General features: G+C 42.1%; 1 protein-coding gene across 4 annotated transcripts in view; it reads left to right on the top strand.

The window, feature by feature from the left end:
- Positions 1 to 18,153, top strand: part of lama2 (laminin, alpha 2) — a 363,864-nt gene that overhangs the window by 136,780 nt on the left and 208,931 nt on the right. For all 4 annotated transcript variants that reach the window (XM_080192473.1, XM_080192472.1, XM_080192475.1 and 1 more), the window contains exons 11-12: positions 4,862 to 5,002; positions 7,151 to 7,315. In XM_080192473.1, the coding sequence (XP_080048599.1) occupies positions 4,862 to 5,002; positions 7,151 to 7,315 (306 nt within the window). The remainder of the gene's footprint in view (positions 1 to 4,861; positions 5,003 to 7,150; positions 7,316 to 18,153) is intronic.

Below are 18,153 nucleotides of genomic sequence, written 5' to 3'. Positions count from 1 at the left end.
GGATCAGCCTCCATTGTTGGCAGTTTTGGGTCATAATATGCCAACATGTTGAAAGAGACAAGAAAGTCTCTAATCCCGTTGAAGACTCAAGGCTCAACTCCCCAGTATCACTGCTGACCTTTTCTCAGCTGATCTCTTAAAGGTCCATTGATAATGGAAAGTTGTGGGATGAATTTCCTCACTTGATTGTCCATGCCTAAAAATTATGTATGTCAGCAACACATTTGAGCTATGGAAACTCTAATTCCTTGATTTTTTTTCTGAGGATCTTCCATTATCCCTTTCTGGTGGATGATATGACCCAAAATATCCAATGGTCTTCCCAAATTCACATTTAAGAATATAAGAAATAGGAGCAGGAGTAGGCCATCTAGCCCTTCGAGCCTGCCCCACCATTCAATAAGATCATGACTGATCTGAAGTGGATCAGCTCCACTTTCCCGCTTTCTCCCCATAACCCTTAATTCCCCTGTCTATCAGAAACCTATCTACCTATGACTTAAATATATTCAGCGAGGTAGCCTCCACCACTTACGGGCAGAGAATTCCAGAGATTCACCACCCTTTGAGTGAAGAAGTTCCTCCTCAACTCTGATCTAAACTGCCTCCGCCCCCCGCCCCCCACCCCCCACCCCCCCACTTATCTTGAGGCTGTGCCCTCTAGTCCTGCTATCCTTTCTAAGCGGGAAGAATCTCTCTACCTCTACCCTATCTAGCCCCTTCATTATCTTATATGTCTCCATAAGATCCTCAGCCTTCTAAACTCTAACAAGTAAAGACCCAGTCTATTCAGTCTCTCTTCATAGGCTAGCCCCCTCATCTCCGGTATCAGCCTATTGAACCTTCTCTGCACTCCCTCCAAGGCCAATATATCCTTCCGCAAGTGCGGCGACCAAAACTGCACACAGTACTCCAGCTGCGGCCTCACCAGTACCCTGTACAGTTGCAGCAAGACCTCCCTACTTTTATATTCTATCCCCCTCGCTATAAAGGCCAACATTCCATTCGCCTTCTTGAACACCTGCTGCACCTGCAGACTGGGTTTTTGCGATTCGTGCATAAGGACCCCCAGGTCTCTGCACCGTAGCATGCTGCAGCTTTTCACCTTTTAAATAATAATCCCTCCTACTATTATTTCTACCAAAGTGAATAACCTCGCACTTGCTAACATTATACTCCATCTGCCAGGTCCTCACCCACTCGCTCAGCCTATCCAGATCTCTCTGCAGACTTTCCACACCCTCCATGTAATTTGCTTTTCCACTCATCTTCGTGTCATCAGCAAATTTCGTCACCCTACAATCAGCCCCCTCCTCCAGATCATCTGTGTAAATAGTAAACAGTTGAGGCCCCAGCACCGATCCCTGCGGCACTCCACTAGTCACCAACTGCCAACCAGAATAGCACCCATTAATTCCAAATCAGTGATAGTGAGGTCTGCTTGTTCAACCACTTTTGAAACCTCTTGAACTCTATTGTCATGTTCTTTCTCAGCACCAAGGATACATAAATCACCAATGTTACAAATATGCCTCCTTTGCCTTTGAGGATGTTGGACAGAGTGCATTGAAAGACTTCTGTTGCAGAGGCTACACCAAAGGCAAGTCAACTGAAACAAAAGTGACCAAAAAGACTGACAAATGTGGTCCACAACCATGACTCTTAGTTAAGAGGAGTCTGCTAAAACCCACTGCTGCCATCCAGCTTTGTAAAAAGAACACTCATGGCAACTTCACCAAGCTGTAATCAACAGAAGACATTGAGTGTACCTCTCTTCAAATGACTTTAATTTACTATGTCAGGTACTGGGCCCAAGAACCAGCACCAATCCCGAGCATCACTTTGTAGGCACTGTAACAGAAAAGATAACTCCTTGATACAGCACCTCATTAAGTTGCCCTTTGACTCTGAGGCCGCGAAAGCCTCAGCCGAACCAATATTCAAGGTCACCAGCGCAGACTTCAGATCAGCCTTTTCAAAAGTCAATCCACAGAAATCAACTGGCCTGGATGGGGTACCCCAGACAAGCACTCAGATCTGGTGGGGACCAGCTGGTGGGGATATTCACAGACATCTTTATTCCCTCCTTGCACCAATCTAAGGTCCCTACCTGCTTCTCTGTGCCAAAGAAAAGCCAGACAGCATGCCTTAATGACGATTGCTCAGTAGCTCTGACATCCATCATTATGAAGTGCTTCAAAAGGTTAGTCATGGCACGGATCAATTCCAGCCTCCCAGGTTGCCTGGATCCATTACAATTTGCCTATTGCTGCAACAGCTCCCCAGCAGACACCATCTCCCTGGCCATACAGTCAATCCTAGAACACCTGGATAACAAAGACATCTATGCCAGACTCTATTTATTGACTACAGCTCAGCCTTCAACACCATTATTCCTATAAAAGTCATCTCAAAACTCTGTGGCCTAGGGCTTGGCTTCTTTCTCTGCGACTGGATCCTAGATTTCCTAACCCACAGGCAGCAATCAGTAAGGATAGGCAACTTAACACCAGTGCTCCACAAGGCTATGCCGCAGTCCCTTACTATACTCCTTATGCACTTATGCCCCTGTGGCCAAATTCCCCTCCAATATGACTTTCAAATTTGCTAATGACACCACTGTAGTGGCTCGAATCTCAGACAATAACAAGACACAGTACAGGAAAGAGATAGAGAATCTGGTGAACTGCTGCAACGACAATAATCCCCCGTCTCAATGTTAGTGAAACAAAGAAGATAGTCATCGACTTCAGGAAGCATACTGAAGATCATTTCCCTGCCTACATCAATAGGAATGAAGTGAAAATGGTCAAGAGTTTCAAGTTTCTAAGTGTCCAGATCATCAACAACCTGTCCTGGTCCCTCCATGCCAATGCTAGTTAAGAAAGCCTACCAATGCCTTTCCTTTCTCAGGAGGCTAAGGAAATTTGGCATGTCCACTACGACTCTCTTGAACTTTTACAGATCCATCATAGAGAGCATCCTTTATGATCAGGACTGCAAGAAACTACAAAGAGTCGTGAATGAAGCCCATTCCATCACGCAAACCAGCCTCCAATATATTGAGCCTGTCTGCACTTCCCGCTGCCCCCGGAAAAGCAGCCAACAAAATCAAGGACACCAGGAACCCTGGACATTCTTTCTTCCACCGCCTTCCATCAGGAAAAAGATACAAAAGTCTGATGTCACAAACCAACTAACTCGAGAACAGCTTCTTCCCTGCTGCCATCAGACCTTTGAACAAACGTACCTTATATTAAGTTATCCTTCTCTACACCCTACCATTCTGCACTGTTTCCTTTCTTTCTCTATGAATGATATGCTTTGCTTGTATAGTACGCAAGAAATAGTACTTTCAGTGCTTTCCAATACATTTGACAATAAATTAAATCAAAAATTGCTAACTTTACAGAATATGAAAGGTTTCATTAATTTTTGTCCTTGTATTTAAAGACTGTAGTGATCTGACCCTTCACTTTGAGGTCAATATTTTTATATCTGACAGCCAGATCCCCACATTAAGGCAGTCCAATTTGTCTTATAAAACCATGTGCCTAGTTTGAATTCTGCTCTGTATCCTTTGACATCCAGTTCTACACACCAGAACTGGCTATTGGGATCTTTAATTTCCCCCAGGAACATTTCATTCTAAATGCCCCTATATCCCATCTGTATTCAGAATAATGATAGGCTTGTTGCCTTTTCGTTGCCTCGTTGAGTTTTTCACTCAGAGGGTGGTGAGTGAATGGAATTGGCTGCCGTCGGTGGTGGTGGAGGCAAACTTGCTGGGGTCTTTTAAAAGACTTCTGGATGAGTATATGGGATCTAATGGGATTGGGGGTTATAGATAGGTCTATAGCTTAGTAGGTATAGATGTGATCGGCGCAACTTGTGGGCCGAAGGGCCTGTTTGTGCTGTAGTGTTCTATGTTCTACGTTCATCCTTTTCTATTGTGTTTGAAATCTGCAGAATTGTTTGAAATGTCCAGTCTAGTGACAGTATTTGGCTCCCCTAGCTGGACATTTTCTGTAGCAATACTTGTTTTAGTGCCACATTTGAAATATTCTGAAGGTGGCATGGTGGCACAGTGGTTAGAACTGCTGCCTTACAGTGCCAGGGACCTGATTCGATTCCCTGCTTAGGTCACTGTCTGTGCAGAGTTTGCACGTTCTCCCTGTTTCTGCGAGGGTCTCCTCCGGGTGCTCCAGTTTCCTTCCAGAGTCCAAAAGATGTTCTGATTAGGTGGATTGGCTATGCTAAATTCTCCCTCAGTGTACACAAGCCGGCGCTGGAATGTGGCAACTAGGTGATTTTTACAGTAACTTCATTAGAATGTTAATGTGAGCCTACTTGTGATACTAATAAATAAACTTGTGGATATGTGGTTAAGTGGATATACTTGAGATCTTCACCCATGGGCTACCAACCTATAGCTTCAGTTTCTTAAATTGTCGTCTCCAGCACTGCCACTATAAGTCATGGATGAGCGATTTGCGATTTGGTCTCCCAAAAAATCATTTATTTAAAGAATTTACAAGATTACATTGTAAGCTCGTGGTTTCTTGGACACCTGTTTGGTCCCTTGCTCTCTTGTAGTCTTCTCATCAATGCTGCATGTATGAATCTTTCTCCAGCAAGCATATCTCGCCGCAAATTTAATACTTTTGGTGTAATATAAGTAACACTTCAAAGTTCTCTAGTGTCACTTATTAGCATTGTTATTCTGTGATTTCATTGGAAACAAACCAAATGATCTTACCTGGAAATTACTCTTGTTTTTCTGAAATAATGTGTGCCTTTCATTACATGAAAACATTTGTAAATTAATAATAAACATTTATACAATTTCTATTTGGCACAGGCCAATGTTGAAGGAGAAAATTGTGACCGGTGTAAAGCAGGATTCTTCAACCTGCAGTTAGAGAACTACTACGGCTGTGACCCGTGTTTCTGTTCAGGGGTATCCAGTCAATGTGAAGCCTCTCAATGGACCTACAATAATGTAAGAGATATCAAGTGGCAAATAACCTTTGTGTGATGTTTATATTTGACTGCTGTGGGGGTACATTTTTGAGTTTACACTAAAGGCAGAGAGCTTGTAAGCTAGCCAGGCAGCTTTTAGCTTTCCATCCATTAAATTCATGGAAAATTATGGGTGGTGTGACCAAGGTTTCCTAATATATGTGGCTGACAATAATTGATCTGGGAGAGGTGCCACTTTAATCTTCCCTCTCTACTCATATCTGTAGACCATGTTTGAGAACCTTATCACTTTTCCAACTGGGTTTGTCCAATTAACTTCTGTAAATTGAGTGAACCCAGTTGGAAACTCAACATTTATCAGCGCTAATTCTTGCTCAGTCACCTGAATCTCTGTTAGTTTTCATTCCCTTCCTAGGCTCACAGCTAAGGCTGACAAACTCATTCGTCACAAGAAACCTCAATGTATTGCATTGACATACAGTGCATGGACATTGACATGCAGTACATGAACTTACAATACACTGACCTGGACTTCAGCAATTCAGGAACGCAGCTCACCAGCACTTTCTCAAGGAGAATTAGCAATGGGTAATAAATACTTGCCTTGCCAGTGATGCCAATAAATGAATTTAAGAAAACATGTCAGTTGAAAACTGAATCTGAAAATCACTTGGTTAAAAATAAAATGTGGTCTCTCTCTCCAGTCCATGTCAAATCAGAGATAGTGGGAGCTGATTTCCCAGGAGGTTTTTTCTGCATCTCTCTAACTTTTGGAAAGGGTGTCTGACTTCTGTGACAGCACGCAGGAAAACAGGCAAACAGTTGTGTTAAGCAAATTGTGTCATTTTTCTGGAAGGATTCAGGGGCACCTGCCAAAGTTAAGATGAGAGACTAGAAAAACAGCAACAGAATTTTGGTGCTGAGAATTAGATTATTCATTAGACCACCGAAATAAAAGAAAAACTGCAGATGCTGAAAACCTGAAGTCAGAACACTAAATGCTGGAAAAACTCAACAGATCTGGCAGTATCTGTGGAGAGAGAAACAGAAATAAAATTTCAAGTCCGTAAGTCTCTTTTTCAGAGCTGGAAAGATAGAAATGTGATGATCTTATACTTTTGAGAGAGGTTGGAATTGATGGAGCAAAGTAAGTCAGAGATAGGTGGGAGCTGAGGTCAGATCTGACAATGATGTCCTGGCACAAGACTAAGGGAGTGTTAATGATCATGTTAAAGGCTGAGGAATGTGCCAATAGCTGCCTAAAGGTCAGATAGCAGAATGTATTAATAGCAGAACAAGAATCAGCACCCTGTGAAAGTCAAACATAAGAGCAATTTACAGATTGGTGGCATAAGAGGGTTTGGAAAAGAACCCAAGAAAAATTTTGAAAAGATCAAAAAATGGAGGACAGCAGTTATGTTCTGAAATTGTTGAACACAACAGTATTGCCCAGAAGTCTGTAAAGTGCCTTTGCTTAGTTTGCAAGCATGACACTGACAATCCTGTTGCTTCCAGTACAATTCACCATCTAGCTCATATGCTCACATTTTAGTCCCTGGCCTGTTGCAATATGGCAGCACAACACAAACTGGAGGACTGAAACCTCATCTTCTGATTGGGCATTTCACAGCCTTCTGGATTAACGTTGAGTGTAACAACTTCAGACCATGAACCTCTGTCCTCTATTTTGATGATTTTTAAATTTCTTCTCCTAACCCATTCCATCTACATGGCCAGACTGTCCTTTATTTTGGTGTTTTGCTTTCAGGGAACACTTATCCTTGTTTTGGCTGCTCTTTGCACACTCTCCTATTTGTTCTTAAAGCTATTATTAGCGTCTCTCTTCGTTTTTAACTCTATAATTAATAATCTTTATGCCTGTGACATAATTGTCAAACCTCTCCTGAGCTCCCACTTACCTCTGACCTATTTCACAACACCTGCTCTACCCCCTCTCTTCAACACTGCTGTTACCAATGTTTGCCTCACCAAAGATATTGCCAGTCCTACTGAGTTTGTCCAGGATTTTCTGTTTCTAATTTTACATTTAATTACCCATTTATGCTCAATGCATCTTTATTGTGAGGGGTACATGCTAGCAGTGGGATGTCTAGAAGAACTTGACATAGATAAATAACACATTTTTCCCTCAACTTTTACTTTTTAGGTGACTGATGTGTTTGATTGGTTCCTCACTGATCTGCAAGGTATTTCAAAAATTCTGCCCAGACAGGATGGACTAATGCAGGTGAACATTAACAAATATGAAGACATCAGGATTTTAGCACGGCCATATTATTGGAGTGCACCAAGTGCATATCTGGGCCATAAGGTATCTAATTCTCAGGATATTAATATAATAATTTAAAATTGTTGATTGGTTTCAGCATGTAAAAAGTATTGCTTCTAAAGGTGTCATTGTGAACATGATTTGATTCATTCAGTATGGTAAGGCTCAGCCAAGGTTACTGTGACAGTCTAACCAGACTGACCTTTCTATTTCCTCTCTCTCAAGGTTTCTTGTAGTCTGTGCTTATCTAAGCAATCCTAACATAATTCCAGCTGTCCATAATCCTTCTACTTCAATTTTCCCTGTAAACTATGTGTGTGTGTGTGTGTGTGTGTGTGTGCATGTGTATATGTAAGTGTGCAGCTGTGCAAAATAGGTTAAAGGAGCAAAGAACAGCACTTGAACAGGCCCTTCAACCCACCAAGTCTGTGCCGACTCAGATGCCCCTTTAATCTAATATTTCCTTGCCTCTATGTACCCCTCTATTCCCTGCTATTCATGTGTCTATTCAGATGCCTCTTGAACATTGAAAGCAGATTCGATAACACCACCTCCTCTGGCATTCACCAACTTCTGTGTGGAGAAACTTGCCCCTTACATCTTTTTTATACTCTCCCCTTCTCAGTTTCAACTTACGACCCTGAGTAATTGACCCTTTGACCGTGGGAAAAAGACTCTGACTAGCCACTCTATCCAAGCCTGTCAAAACCTTGTAAACGTCTATCAGGTCCCTCCCTCATCCTCTGATGTTCCAATGAAAACAATCCAAGTTTGTTCAATCTTTCTTCATAGTCCATATCCTCCAAACTAGGCAATATCCTGGTAAATCTCTCCTGCACCCTTTCCAATGCATCAACATCCTTCCAGTAGTGTGGTGACCAGAAATGTACACAATACTCCAAAGGCAGACTAACCAAAGTTTTATACAGCTGCAACATTATTTTTTAAGAAGGAACACTTCAAAATGCAGATAATGAAAATATAATAAAACTTACTCCAACTTATAAATCAAAGAAAGGGCTTAATAAAGGAATTTTATTACTCCAAACTTCAGGCCATGCCCTGGGCCACTCCATACTTCCCACAATTCCAAATGGGTCCTTACTTATAGTGAGTCAATTGGTCAGCTGACTATTAAATCACTCTGTCATTGGTTGCATGGTTTACTGGATCATTTGACCTTCACATCTTGTTCCCATTGGTCACATTACATCCAATACAAAGTTGTCATCAGTTACATTCTAACACCCAATTCTGATACTCATGCTCCGACCATTGAAGTCCAGCATGCCATATGCCTACTTGACCACCTTGTCCACCTGAGTCACCACCTTCTGGGAACTGTGGATCTTCTCGCCTAAATCCCTCTGTATGCTAATATTTCTAAGGCACTACCATTTACTGTATATTTTCCTTCTGCAATATACCTTCCAAATCATATCACCTCATATTTGTCTGGGTTAAATTCCATCTGCCATCTTTCGGCCCTAGGTCCCCAGCTGATTTATATCCTGCTGTATCCTCTGATAATCCCTTTCACTATCCGTTACTCCCCCAGTTTTTGTATCATCTGCAAAATTACTAATCAGACCACCTACATTTTCCTCCAAATCATTTATATATACATATATTAGAAACAACAGAGGCCACAGCACTGATCCTTGTGGAATTCCATTTGTCATAGGCCGTTAGAAATGTACACTTCCATTGTTACTCTCTTTGTTTGCTTTCTATGCCCAAGCCCTCAAGGGCCATGCATGCTCTTAAATAAGTCACCTACACACTCCAGGATAAAATCGGGGGAATATTCCTCCACCATTGGTTTGTTATGTATACACTTCTCATAACTTTAATCTTCAACTTTCTGATCAGGACTTTGGGATATTTAAACAGTTTACACAATTCAGCTAAACAATGGATTATGGAGGATTAAAGCTCTGCATTTGATTCTCTGATGTTAAGGCAGCTTCCCATAGCTTTTGCCAGATTAAGGGCAACGCTACTGCATGTTATGCTTAGCAAATATGGCAGTTATGCTGGCTTCCATCATGCAGTACCATGAAACCATGCCATGCTGCGATTTGGGTGTTCCTTTGGAAGTATGAACCTTTTATTATTAGTTTATGGGGTGTGGAATTTCCTGGAAAGGCAATTACCCAAGGAAAGGTGGTGGGGAGCCATCTTGTTGAATCTCTGCAGGTCTCGTGGTGTTGGTAGACCCACAGTGCTGTCATGTTGAGAAATCTAGGATTTTCACCCAGCAATGATGAACTAATTATAACATTTTTAAGTCTGCTGAGTGACTTGGAGTGAACTTGCAGATTCACGTGTACCAAATGCCCTTGATTTTCTTGGTAGAGTTTGTAGGTTCATCAGGTGCTCCTGAAAGCACCTTGGCAACCTGCTGTAGATGTGCCCACTGAAGCTGGAGAGTGCCGGTGGCAGAGAGTGTGAATATTTACCTTTGTTCATGGGGCACCAACCAAAGGGGTTGCTTTGTCCTGGATGGTGTTGAACTTCTTGAGTGTTGTTGGAGCTACACATCCAGACAAATGGTTTGATTTGACTTAATTTGATTTATTGTCACATGTATTAGTATACAGTGAAAAGTATTGTTTCCTGAGCTTTACAGACAAAGCATACCATTCATAGGAAAAGAAAGGAGAGGGTGCAGAATGTAGCGTTACAGTCATAGTTAGGGTGCAGAGAAAGGTCAACTTAATACAAGATAGGTCCATTCATAAGTTTGGTGGTGGCAGGGAAGAAGCTGTATTTGAGTTGGTCAGTATGTGATCTCAGACTTTTGTATCCTTTTCCCAACGGAAGAAGGTGGAAGAGAATATGTCCAGTGTTCATAGAGAGGATTCCATCACGCTCCTGATTTGTGCTTTGCAGATAGTGGAAAGCCTTTTGAAATCAACAGGTAAGTTACTAGCCACAGTGTATCCATTCTTAACCTGCTTGCAGAGCCATAGGTGGAATTATGTGGCTGGTCCATTTAAATTGGTGCACAAGGGTGACATCCCACAGCATATCAATGTTGGGGAATTCATAAAACAAGAAGAAATAGGAGTAGGAGTAGGTGTTATGCCTTCTTGAGCTTGATTCGCCAATCAATAAGGTCATGGTTGATCCGATTTTGGCCTCATCTCCTCTTCCCATAAGCTTTTACTCCCCAGTTGTCAACATTGAATGTCAAGGGATAGTCATTAGATCATTTCTTGTTGGAAGTAGTCATTGCTGGCAATTGTGTGATGTTAATGTCACTTGCCACTTGTCAAATTAAGTATTAAAGTTGTCCAAGTCTTGCTACATGTGAGCCCAGAATTATCGTTAATCAGGCTTTCACTTATTTTATATATACAATGTGGTCTGTTGTCCTAGCTCTAACCATCTGCCAAAATGGACTGTGTGCACCTGTTGATGGTGGTGTGGAGGTAGCATGTAGTTATAACAAATAATTAGAAAGGCAAATTGAATACTGGCCTTTGTTGCACCGGGAATTAAATATCAAAGTTAGGATGTCTTGCTGCCAACAGGACATTGGCGAGACTACACTTGGAGTACTCTGTACAGGTTTGGTCGCTTTACCAAGGTCAGAATTTTGTGCTCACTGAGCAGGTACGCAGTAGACACAAAAGGTTGTGAAATGGGGCGTGATGACATTGGGAAGGCATTCCAACATTATCGCACCACCTTACGATATTTCAAACAGCAGGTGCATGTGGAAGGTGGGATCGCATTTGTCATTAGAACATAAGAGCTCGGAGCAGGAGTAGACCATCTGGCCCTTCGAGCCTGCTCCACCATTCAATAAGATCATGGCTGATCTTTTCGTGGACTTAGCTCCCTTCACCCGCCCACTCACCATAACCCTTAATTCCTTTACTGTTCAAAAATTTATCTATCCTTGCCTTAAAAACATTCAATGAGGTAGCCTCAACTGCTTCACTGGGCAGGGAATTCCACCGATTCACAACCCTTTGTGTGAAGAAGTTCCTTCTCAACTAAGACCGAAATCTGTTCCCCCTTATTTTGAGGCCATGAGCCTAGTTCTAGTTTCACCTACCATCTATCCTACCTTCACCTACCTTCTATCTTATCTATTTCTTTCGTAATCTTATGTTTCTAGAAGATCTCCCTTCCTTCTTCTGAATTTCAATGAGCGTAGCCCCACTCTCCTCAGTCTCTCCTCATAAGCCAATCCTCTCAACTTGGAATCAACCTAGTGAATCTCCTCTGTACCCTTTCAAGTGCCAGCATATTCTTTCTCAATTAAGGAGACCAGAACTGTACACAGTTCTGTACAGTTCTCACCAACACCTTATACAGCTGCAACACAGCCTCCCTGTTTTTAAACTCCATCCCTCTAGCAATGAAGAACAAAATTCCATTTGCCTTCTTAATTATCTGCTGCACCTGCAAACCAACTTTTTGTGATTCAGGCACAAGGACACCCAGATCCCTCTGCTCAGCAGCATGCTGCAATGTTTTACCATTTAAATAGTAGCCCATTTTGCTGTTATTCGTACCAAAATGGATAAACTCACATTTACCAACACAGGACTCCATCTGCCAGATCCTTGCCCACTTAATTAGGCTATCTGTATTCCTTTGCAGACTTTCAGTGTCCTCTGCACTCTTTGCTCTGCCACGCATCTTAGTGTCACCTGCAAATTTTGATACAGTACACTTGATCCCTAACTCCAAATCACCTATGTAAATTGTAAACAATTGCGACGGTTGACAGTTAAGCCAAGTAAACCCACTTGAAGATCAATTATCAATGATTCTGAGTAGCCTGTCCGCATTTGCACTCAGCGCATCGGCCAATCTTCCAGGTGGTCTTCATATTTTTCATTGATTCAATATCCAGGGTGAGATAAAAGGCCCAGAGGATGTTGGTAAAGTGAGGCGTTAGGAGTTTTGTTGTGTGTTGTATGGAGTTGGTATTGAGATTGTTTCTGGCATTCTGTTTTTGATCCCCATTGACTGCAGTTTTGCTAGGGCTTCTTCATGCCACATTTGTCAAATGCAGCGTTTATGTCAAGGGCTGTCATTGAAGTTTAGAACAATAGAAGGTTATCTATTGAAACATCTAAGATTCAGAGGGTACTTATGGGGTAGATGCTGAGGGGGTATTACCTCTTGTGAGTGAATATAGAGTTAGCGGGCATAATTGTAAACAAAGGAGTTGGATTTCATGGAGGTCTGGAGGCTTTGATGGCTGGCTGGAAAGCCGATGAAAGATCTGCTTTGCCTCCTTTGGGACGTGGTTCTCATGTACTTGAGTAACCAACACTGGCTTTTTTCTGGGATCAAGGAAGGCATTGCTGGGGAGGCCATAGCTACTGCTGGGACCTCACCAAATGGAGGCCTCGAATCAAGGAGTGACTGGCTACTGGCGAGAGGGATTTTGTGTGGTTGGGGGTCACGGGGAGAGGGATATAGGGAGGTTGGCAATAAGGACTTGGGTGGTTCTGAGTGAACTCTTTTTCTCCCCCTTCCTGGTGTCATGCTCCTTGATCAGGTACTGAGTGCCATTGAATGAGTGGGCATTCTTCCAGAGAACACAAACAGTTTTGCTTGTCATACATGCCTCATGTTGGCAACACTGCCCATCAGTGGGTTAATACCAGCACCTTGGGATGAGACCTTTGTGTTTTTTGCACTTAAAAAAACCTTACTTTTTGATTTGATTTGTTATTGTCATATGTATTGGGATACAATGAAAAGTATTGTTTCTTGTGTGTTACGCAGACAAAACATACCATTCATAGAGTACACAGGGTAGAAGGAAAGGAAAGGGTGCAGAATTTGGATTACAGTCACAGTTAGGGGTGCAGAGAAAGCAGAGGTGGGAAGATGACAAGGTTCAGCCACACCACCATCCCACCTAATGAAGTGCTGTTCCCACCTCCAAACACATCATGAGAGAGGCCACAGAATTACACTCAAGGGGTCTCCCATTTAAGATGGAGATGAGGAACAATTTTTTTCTCTCAAAGGTTGTTTGTCTTTGGAATTACTTTTCACAGAGAGCCCTGGAGGCTGGGTCATTGAATATATTCAAGCCTGAGCTGCATAGATTTTTGATTGAAAAAGGAGTTACGGGGATAGGCAAGAAACCAGAGTTAAGACACAAGAACATAAGAACATAAGAAATAGGAGCAGGAGTAGGCCATCTAGCCCTTCGAGCCTGCCCCGCCATTCAGTAAGATCATGGCTGATCTGTCGTGGCTCAGTTCCACATTCCCGCCCTTTCCCCATAACCCTTAATCCCCTCGCTTATCAAAAACCCATCAACCTGCGTCTTAAAAATATTTAACGAGGCAGCCTCCACCACTTCAACGGGCAGAGAATTCCAGAGATTCACCACCCTTTGAGTGAAGAAGTTCTTCCTCAACTCTGTTCTAAACCGCCCCCCCTTTATCTTGAGGCTGTGCCCCCTAGTCCTACTGTCCTTTCTGAGCAGGAAGAGTCTCTCCACCTCTATCCTATCCATCCCATTCATCATCTTATCTGTCTCGATGAGATCTCCCCTCATTCTTCTAAACTCTAACGAGTACAAGCCTAGTTTATTCAGCCTCTCCTCATAGCTCAACCCCCTCAACTCCAGTATCAGCCTAGTAAACCTCCTCTGCACTCCCTCCAAGGCCAAAATATCCTTGCGTAAGTGCGGCGACCAAAACTGCACACAGTACTCCAGCTGCGGCCTCACCAATGCCCTATACAGCTGCAGCAAGACCTCCCTACTTTTATATTCAATCCCCCTCACTATGAAGGCCAGCATCCCATTCGCCTTCCTGACCACCTGCTGCACCTGCAAGCTGGGTTTTTGCGACTCATGCACAAGGACCCCGAGGTCCCTCTGCACCGTCGCCTGCTGCAGTCTTTCGCCCCGTAAGTGATAATCCTTCCTACCATTATTCCTACCAAAGTGGACCACCTCGCACTTGCCGACATTAAATTCCATTTGCCAGTTCCTGGCCCATTTTCCCAGCCTATCTAGATCCTTCTGCAGACTCTCCACACCCTCCGCGCAATTTGTCGTTCCACCAATCTTGGTGTCATCAGCAAATTTCGACACCATACCATGGCGACACAGTCGTTAACACTGTTGCCTCAAAGTGCCAGGGACACGGGTTTGATTCCTGCCTTGTGTCACGGTCTGTGTGGAGTTTGCATGTTCTCCCCATGCCTGCATGAATTTCCTCTGGGTGCTCCAGTTTCCTCCCACAGTCCAAAAGATGTGCTGGTTAGGTGCATTGGTCATGCTAAATTCTCCCTCAATTTCCCCAAACAGGTGCCAGAGTGTGGCGACTAGGGGATTTTCACAGTAACTTCATTGCAATGTAAACCTACTTGTGACACTAATAACTAAACTTAAACTATCATATCAGCTTTGATCATATTGAATGGTGGAGCAGGCTCGATGGGCCAAACAGCCTATTGTTGCTCCTCTGCTTTATGATCTTATGATACCAATACCTCACACAAAAGCTTAACCCGCCTTCCATTATTCTGTTAATGTTCCAGTTCTTTTGAAAAAGCACAATATCAGATTCTCATTGGGAAATGCATTGCAGGCAATAAAAGAGCATGACAGTTGATATAAAAACCAATGAAATCCACACTCCAGTGGGAAATAAGGGAAAATGGTGCTGTACTGAAAATATATTTACTCTAACATTACTATATTCTTTATCAATATCATTGATATTATCTTGCATTTCTGGATGCTTTATTCATAGAGTCATAGATCCTTACAATGCAGAAGGAGGCCATTTGGCCCAGTGCATCTACACTGACTCTCCAAAAGAACATTTTACCCAGGCCCACCCAATACCCCAACCTCATGCATTAACCCCACTAATTCCCCTAATTCACAGATCTTGGAACACTCAGGGCTAATTTAGCATGGCCAATCCACCCAACCTGCACATCTTTGGACTGTGGGAGAAAACTGGAGCACCCGGAGGAAACCCATGCAGAACGTGCAAACTCTACACAGACAGTTATCCAAGGTTGGAATTGAACCCGGGTCCCTGGTGCTGTAAGGCAGCAGTGCTTACCACTGTGTCAAATTGTAATCAGAATACTGCTGAAAAGAGAGCCATGTTTCCAAAGCATTTCATCTTACACTCAGGGCAAATACAAGAAAGCTAAATTTCAAGCGATCATAACAATATACTATGGGGCAAATGGTTGTTGATTGTGTGGCAAGTTGACTCTGATTGGCTGAGGCTTTGTTACTGGGAAAGCAACAAGATTCCAGGGGCCCCCCGAGCTCCTGTGTAAGTCAAATCAGAGTTAACTTGTCAACAAATCAGCAGCCTTTCTCTTGTATTATTGATTGTTGTGATTGTTTGAAATTTGACATTTTTGCATTTGTTCCTGATGGATGCAAGATAAAAAGCTTTGGCAACATTTCCCTCTTCTCGGCATAGTCATATTCTGCGCCGCCAACAACAGCTTATAAGCAGGATGTTCTCTCTGCACAAATTTGGGGTCTGTTTAGACCTCCGTAAAGAAATTAAATTACAGATATTTTACATGCTAGGAAAAGATGCATGATATAAAATGGGAAGGTATTCTGTAAAATGATTTAAACGGTTTGTAGAACCTGTCCAGTAGATGCATAGTAAGAAGTCAATAGTGAATCCATGATATTAATTTTGGCATGTCCACAGTGCATTGATCTGGGGATGGAAATGAGCATGTGGAAAACATCACCATAAATGTGAAAAATTTTCCTAGGTCACTAAGCCAGTAGAATTTTCATGTTATAATTTTTATGGAAATAACAATCAATTAGCCATTTATTGAATGTATTATGTCAAGTTATGTTATTTAGTTTACAAGTCATTTACTTTTCCAAGTCACATTAATAATTTAATGCTTTTCTTTTTTAGAAAATGGATAACACATTTGAGCATCTTCTTTTTCACATCATTATATTAAAACATGATATATTGGCTACTTAAATGCCTGTCATTAAATCATACAGCATGATGGTTAATAATCAAAAAGAAAAATGAACTCTATTCATGTGGGGATATTACTGCAGCATTAATGACTTGTACTTTGGATGATGCTGAACAAAGGGGCAAAGAATTTGTTTGGAAGTATTGCTTTTCTTTTCCAAAAATACGGGATGTATCAGTCGCATTTGTATGCCATATTAACTTTTATTAATCTTTTATAAATTAGCTTAAAATTGCAAGTGCACTGACTGAGAGCAAGCCAATTCGCAGTGAAAGAGACCATAGCAATTATATATATTTTATATATATACACTGTCTCTTGGATGAGTACTGACCTATTATCAGTAATAGACTATTATGATGATAAATAACCTATCTTTCAAGATTCCAGCTGAATGCACACTCCAGTGGTTTCACCCAAACCTGGAACATTAGCTATCATCTTTAGATTGACGAGAATGACAGCTGTGTGTGGCATGGATAGATACAGACATTTACTTTTACCTGACTGAACATATTTAATGCAATTCACTTGAACAGTGAAATGTGTCCCTTCCCAAAGTAACTCCCAACATATCGTGTCACTAAACATTATTTGCACAGAAACCTAATGGAGAGTTCACTGAGTTTCTGATTGGTTACTGAGTTGAAATTGAACTTAAAACACTGCTGTCCTTTAAAAGAACACTTTGTCCATATATATATTATATATAGTCCACATCATTTGTGTGATCCACAGCATCACATGTAGCATCCTGAATCAGACAAACAGAGCGAACCATTTGACATTTCCACTGAAGTCAATTGCAGTTGCAAGGTGGCTGCTTAAAACTTATAAGCCTGGCTATTTACGGCAAGGAATCTTCCTTTTGACAGACTGCACAGCTTTAATAACTGCAGGATTCCATCCCTTAAACAATTTCTGGGCACAGCTTGAAAGTTTGTTTCCCTTGTTCTGCTGGTTTCCTTTCTCACTGTGTTCTTCTGTTCATTTGGATTGAAGGTCAACCTCCCATGGGAGAGCCAATGGGGAGCATCTTGTAGAAGCACAAAATGAGACAGCAGAGACAGCCCAAAGGTCAATCAATGGGCTGATAAAAAGATGAATGAAATGGAGCAATATGAATGCAGGCCCTGAGCCTCTCCTGCTTGAGTTGACCGGCAAACTGGATGGAAAAAGGGGCTTCAATTTTCTCTTTTTTTTCCTGAGTCTCCCTGCATCTTTAAACATATAAAAGTGAGTGTAAAGCTGTCATAAATTTAAAACCTGGCTATTGCAAGACTCAGGCCTCATTCACAGTCTACCAATCATGACTGCCTCCTTGAAACAGAATAAGTGAACTGACTGGCAGTCGTGAGTGTGAATCTCACAGTCTGGAGCTACCAGTTCACTCACCGGGACAGTTTTTTGTGAGTTTTACAAGCTATGACTGTAGGTATATCTAAACAATGTGGACTGCAGAAAGAAAGAGAACCAGGCCGAAAAGCACTGATGTCACAGTTATCTGTCTGAATAACTCTTGATGAAGGAAGCCATCAGGAATACATAATCATTGACACGCAAATATCAGATGCATGAGAATGATGTGACACTGCTTCTTCTAAGGATCCCTGTTCCTTGGAGGTGGGCTGCAGACCCCCGTCTTAGTGGCTGATCATCCTTCTGGAATGCAGAAACATTGAGAGAATGCACACAGTTTAGGATTAAAAGTCTTCATATTTCCTCCTCCCATTCTTCCCTACTATGAAGCTCCATTTGTCTACTTGCCAATTTGAGGATTTCCTGTAGATGTCAGCATATGAATACCAGTCACTTCACCACTGATCTTGGCTCTCTCCTTATCAATCTGGGACCTCTTCTGCAAGCAGAAGGAAGGAAACTTTGAGTTTCCA

The sequence above is a fragment of the Carcharhinus amblyrhynchos genome, chromosome 7, assembly GCF_965287045.1.
Source record: "Carcharhinus amblyrhynchos chromosome 7, sCarAmb.v2.hapA, whole genome shotgun sequence".
NCBI lineage: Eukaryota > Metazoa > Chordata > Chondrichthyes > Carcharhiniformes > Carcharhinidae > Carcharhinus > Carcharhinus amblyrhynchos.
Note: the sequence above shows the minus strand (reverse complement) of the source record. Positions and strands in the feature narration are given on the sequence as shown.